Source organism: Telmatherina bonti, assembly GCF_933228915.1.
Source record: "Telmatherina bonti genome assembly, chromosome: 6".
In the NCBI taxonomy this organism is placed as follows: Eukaryota; Metazoa; Chordata; class Actinopteri; order Atheriniformes; family Telmatherinidae; genus Telmatherina; species Telmatherina bonti.
Window position 1 is genome coordinate 4,689,831 of NC_136624.1, and position 6,000 is coordinate 4,695,830.

The window sequence follows — 6,000 nt, forward strand, 5'->3', positions numbered from 1 at the left end:
TGGACTGATGGAACAGATAAACCAGTCAGAGTGCATACACCAGAGTCCAGACACTGCATTTCAGAAGCGATGACATCATTCCCCAATCTTCACCTGAACCCACCTGCATGAGTCGGTTTCCCTGCTACAACACGCTTGGTTCAGATGAAAAGGTTCTCCAACATCTTGTCATCTTCTGCACCTGCCTGGTAATGAGCCGTTGGTTAGGGTCAGGTGTGTTGCAGCAGGGAAACACTGAAACCTGCAGGATGGCGACCTCTGATGTCAATCAGTCAGTCGGTGTTTCAGGCTCCATCATTTCCCTTTCAGCAACACTTTTGTCATGAAGATGACAAAAGTTTGACTTTGAACGAGTCAGACGGAGGTCGTCTCTTCATGATAGACTCATCTCTTTCATACGGTTTCATTTGCTGAGAGGTGATTGGTCAGAAGGTGGAGCTTGAACCTATGCTAGTGCTTTATCTCAGGACATAACCTGCCCTGGAATAACTTAGGTTTCTAGTACCCGTTGCCATGGTGACACAACCTTATATTTGCATGTGCAACCAGCTGAGTGTAGTTATGGACAAACTGTACTTGGTGTGGTCTTTGCTTGGCTGCAGCTGGACAGATGGACATGTAACATCCTGCTTTGCTTTAGTTTGGGTCTCTTCTGTCATGTTGCAGAGTTCCTTTTTCACTTTCTTCCACTTATTGATGGTTTTGTTTGGTTTCTTCTTGTTTTTTTATTGAACTTTCTCAAACCAGCATGAAATACAGCGCAGATGAATTCTGGCATTCCATTATTTTTATGTTTTTATTCATTCATCAAGTATGCAGCGAAGGTGGAGCCTATCCAAGCGATAATCAGGGAAGGAGCAGGTACATCCTGGAAGGCTCGTCAGTCCATCACAGGCGTTCCACTTTCTGTTTTTGTTTTTTTCTTTTATCTTTACTGAAGCAGAAATTATTAAAGCATTTGTCCACCAAAGACCTGACAGTTTGCCATGGAAACCACCATCTTTGGTGCTGGAGGATTGAGGTTTCGAATCACCACCTTTGCTCATTATGAATGTGTTTCTATATTTGGTTCAGGAAGTGCCATGGTGCTGGTGCACGGCCAACTGGGCGCCGTGACTTCCACTGTACACTGAAAAGCAGCAGCAGCGGTAGATGATGCCACTCAAACGGGAGGATAAAGCAGCTGCTGGACTACCTGCCCTGTTTCTAACATAACGCTAAAATAAACTGTACTGTTGGACTGAATGAACTTACCTGTCCAGCAGAAAGCTGCAACCTCCACCTGGAGTCCATCATGAACTGTCTCCACCTGGTAAACGCTACACCCATGTAGACTCTCCTTTTCGCAGGGGAAAGAACGTGGACGGTCTTCCATTTCAGAGGAAAACGACAAGTTGAATGATCGACGTCGTCTTTGCAACGGTTTTCTTACGGGACAGTCTCTTCTGTGTCGTATAGAAGGAGCGTTCTGACCACCGTGGGAGTTTGCACTTTATGCCAAGTACATTGTGTGATGTTTCCTTTATTTTTTTGGATCTTTTGTTTGATTATTAGTATGTTGTTTTAATATCTTTCTATCTTTTACTCCTGGGCCTAACAGAGATGGAAACTAGCTAGTAAGCTGTAATCTGGTGCATCTTCACTCAGCCTGGTCTGATTTGAATGTTTCACTGTTGATGGTGCCTGACAAATAATAATAAGATAAAGCAGAATAATAATAAAAGCAGTCAAACACTTGAGCGGTGCCCCGGTTGCATCCATGCAAAAGATACTTTAGATGCATCCAAAACTTCATCCAGCTGTGCCAAAACATGATAAGAATCACGAGATGTTAGAATCAGGTTTATAGATCTCCTCAGCAAATGATATCAGAATGCGTTCTTTCCCATCTTTTAAGTGTTTCCAGGAGCACAGCTCCCATCTCCAGGACCCTTGAGAGGCTGGGCAATGTGGCCAAGCTGTGAAAACAACCAACATGAAACTTTCCAGAGACGGGAGTGACAGTCCAACTTTCAGCACAGCGGTGAGATGAACAGAGCCAAGAGTGCTCAACAACAGCTTGAGGGAAACTGACTATCCTTCAGCTATACTAAAGCCAGTTTAAAACACAAAAGAACATCTGTTAAGGGACCTAAGGAAGGCAGTTCACAGGTGCTGTTACAAAAGTGTAAATGAGGCCTGCCAGCAAGCGTGGGGTAAACTGCAAATGTAGGTAAGAAAAGCCGTTAGAGACTTGCCTGGGAGAGGTGGAAGCTGCAGGAACTCCTAAAAGTACAGCAGTAGTATGCATACTTTTCTTGTCTTACTCAGTCACTTTATTTCACACCTGAAATGAACAAAAAAGTTGCCAAAACCTTGTGTGGAAATTGTGCATGAATGACATGAGATCACAGACAGAAAGAGCTCCATGCTGAGTCAAAGATAATTAGAAAGATGGACAAGCGACGCAAATGGGGCTTTTTTTTCATCCTTATTTCAAAGCAAGTGGGATAACTTTGTTAACAGTGCTCTCCTCTGGTCACAATCTAATTAGTGCAGACCCGGTGAAGCTGTTGTCTACGTGCAGGGTGCTCGCTCAGGCTTCTTGTTTGGTTGGTTCCAACCAAACTATCAATACACAGGAGTAATTAACTGACAGCGCACTAATTACTCCTGTAAAATCTGAATTTTCTTTTCTAGATGCACACTCACACACCGGCACCCACCCTGCCTCTCCCCTGACATCAGGCGCCACACGCTGAGCTGCACACCGCCACCACTCCCAAAGAATGACTCCTGTTTCCTGCAGAGGACGAGGCCTTTCTGTTTCCCTCCTTTCTTTTCTTATTACACACATCTCTAACCTTGACTAGGACAAAAATGCTCCCTCCCACATCATCATCATCATCATCATCATCATCCTAATGAGAGTGGGAGTCTTTGCCTGAGGTAAGGGCCTTGTTTCTGCTGCCACTGGGGGAGGTGCTTCGTATTTTACCCTGCCTGCAGTGTCCTCTAAATTAAACAAATTAATGAACCTTTAATAGCTGGGCTGTTTCACCTGGGAAATGATGGGAGCTTTGCATGTCTGCCTGAGAACTGGCTCACCCTCAAATCACACCAACTGCACTGACCACTCGTACACACACATCCAGTCAGATTTGCATGCAAACGTGCACTCTGTAGCAGGTATGCAGAACACATGCACTGCAAGTCATGAACCTCAATCTCCAAACCCCTCCACTCTCTTCTCGCCGTCTGCACAGTTCATGATACACCCCAGTGAAAATGCTGACTTGAGATGAGATGCTAAATCAATGGAAATGGAAGAATAAATAACAATAAAAGAGACTCCAGTCCATATGCTGTGTAAATTTCACTGTATTTGTGTGATGGCTTGTAAACGGATGGCTTGAGCTGAGCATAAACTATACACTCAAATATGGCTGTCGACAGTAAATCTCTCAGCTGCACAACTTATGCAACCAAAACGTAAAGAGACGGCTCTGAGCGAGATTTTAATGCCAGAGCTTTAACTCATGCAGCTCTGAGAAAACCAGACTGCTGTTATGCTGCTCGTCACTCAGAGGAAAGGAGCGTCAGCATGTGGTCGTCGACGGACTACAAAATAAATGAGTGTGAAGAAAAGAAGGAGTGTGTTTAACAGCTCATGTCCACAATTCATGTAAGTGTCAGCAGACGGACAGATGGACACAAAGCAAGGCGATTGCATAATAAAACAGGGAGGAAAATAAAACAGAGCGAGTGCTCTGCTTTATGTCGGCCTCCAACATTTTGTCAAATTGTACGTTGGAAAGAAAAAAACCTGAAAATCCCTGAAAACCTGAAAAAAAAAAAAGCTTTTTCATTCCCTGAAAAACTGAATTTTTATTCATTTTTCCAATTTAATTCAATTCAGCTTTAACTGTAAAGCATCGATTCACTACAAAGTCTTCAAGGTTTGAATTTACAGTCGAATCCAATCACAATCCTCTTCACGCACTGTAAAATTCAGCTAGTTAAATGCAAACAAAGTTTTCTTTAACTTGAGATGCTGAGTGGTGAAACTGAATGGTTTGAGTGTGTTGAGCCTAAACGGACCTGAGGAAACAGGAAAAGTACAGGAGGCTGAGGAAAACCTGATATCAGATGAATCAGAAGAGATTCTTATTTGCTTCAAGTCACCACCGTAAAGTAAATGATGAACTCAAACTTTTTCCCTCTTTGCAGCAGAGATTAGGTGTGGACGTGTTTTTTTTAAGAACGACTTTTTAATTGTGTCTAAACACAGTGATGACCAATGACTTCAGATCAGTGGAAAATGGACGTTGAATTATTTATGAACCAAACAAATCAAATAAAAAATAGCATTATTTTCAAAACATACTCGGTAATTTAAATTCACTAAGCTCCCAAAGTAAAAGTGCAAAATTGCACACGATGAATTAGGTAAGGTTAGTCCTAATTTGTGCACCCCCCTCTCCCCAGTGTTTTTGGATAAAAATGGTTTTTATAACCTTTTTGTTTTACATTACGACTCTTTTTCATGGAGTGGAAACGACTCCGCCAACGAAGGAAAACTTTTTTGGAAATTAAAATTACAACCCAGAAAAAAATCCAGGCTTCAATAAAGAGTCAGACTTTAATCCTCTTTTGAAAACACTAATCATACCTGTTTGGTTTTATGTTGGCTTCTTTTCTTTTGCATTGTCCTGGTATTTTTTAATTATTCATCATCCTAACCGCTGAGTCCGATGAGGGTGGCGGGGAAGCTGGAGCCTATCCCAGCAGTGTTTGGGTGAAAGGCGGGGTACACCCTGGACCGCTCGCCACTCCATCGCTAGCCTGGAATTAGGGTTTGGGCTTCTAGTTTATGCTGGTGTTTTTGTTGCCTGCTAATTTGGGACAAATGCTAGATTTTCAATTATATCTGAATTTATGAAAAAATTGTTTAAATTCCCTTTGGGAGAAGATCATTTTTAGTCTAATTTGAAATAATAAAGTCAACATGACAGTTTAAAAAGGATGTGCGTCTGAGGAAACGAATAGACTGGACTGTTATTTCTTCTGGTCTCACCCCCCTCCCATTCAGAGCACTGCAGGCCAGCGGACGACGGAGTAAAGGAAACCTCCATCCAGACTCAGGAAGCGCTGCCGTCTGCCTCTACTGGTTGGGGTGGAAAAGATGGGAATCAACAAGTACTTCAGCATTCAAGCAGCTATCGGTTAACTCTGAAGGTCCACAGCTCTTCCAGCCGTCAGCTCTCCGGGCTGTTATGATATGATATTACAACTTCTTCCTCCTAAATCATATAAGTCACACTCATTCATTTACATATCAGACCCTGTGCTTGAGAAACGCTCTGCTAAGCTCTCCCAAGCTAAACGGGAATCAGATTTGGAGGATTTTGCACATTTTCTTGTCCATCTTGGGAGTGGAATGTCCAGATCCAAAAGCAATAAAGTTCTAATCCCTTCGAGGTTGCCATCGCTTCCCTTGTAATGAAATGATAAGCTAACATGCACCAGAAGAAGCCAAACCTCCCTGGGAAAGATGTATGCATATCAGGTGTGTCATGAAAGGCGACTTGTCTTGGTGTCTCACCAGCAAGGCACTCTGTGAGTGACAGAAGGATTAACAGTTCCCATGGCAACAACATCTTCACTTTCCAAGGTCAGAGATTCTCCTTCTTCCCATCCAGTTGCCAGAGTGGAGAATTCTTCCTGGTCAAATGTTCCTTTGTTTGCACTAGGGGGAAAAAAAAAGAGGGTGTGTGAGCACTGTGGACATAAGAAGATCCAGCCTCCACCAAGCCTCCTGGAAAATATAGTTTTTTAAAAAGGCTTGAGCTTGTGGAAAATCAGAGCGACATTAATAATTCATTCAAGCGAGTGAGCAGAGCCTAAATCCCATGCTGGAGGGCGAGCCAGCAGCTGATACCAAGAGAGCTGATATTTAGTGTATACATATTGCAGCTACACTATCTCCACGGAGCAAGTGAGGAGAAAATAAGGAGGAAC

General features: G+C 43.0%; 1 protein-coding gene across 1 annotated transcript in view; it reads right to left on the reverse strand.

Moving 5' to 3' along the window:
- Positions 1–5,639, reverse strand: part of cntn6 (contactin 6) — a gene marked incomplete at its 5' end in the record, with an annotated part of 115,118 nt that extends 109,479 nt beyond the window's left edge. The window contains one exon of the mRNA XM_079242930.1: positions 5,585–5,639. Within this exon, the coding sequence (XP_079099056.1) occupies positions 5,585–5,639 (55 nt within the window). The remainder of the gene's footprint in view (positions 1–5,584) is intronic.
- Between the last annotated feature and the right edge of the window lie 361 nt (positions 5,640–6,000).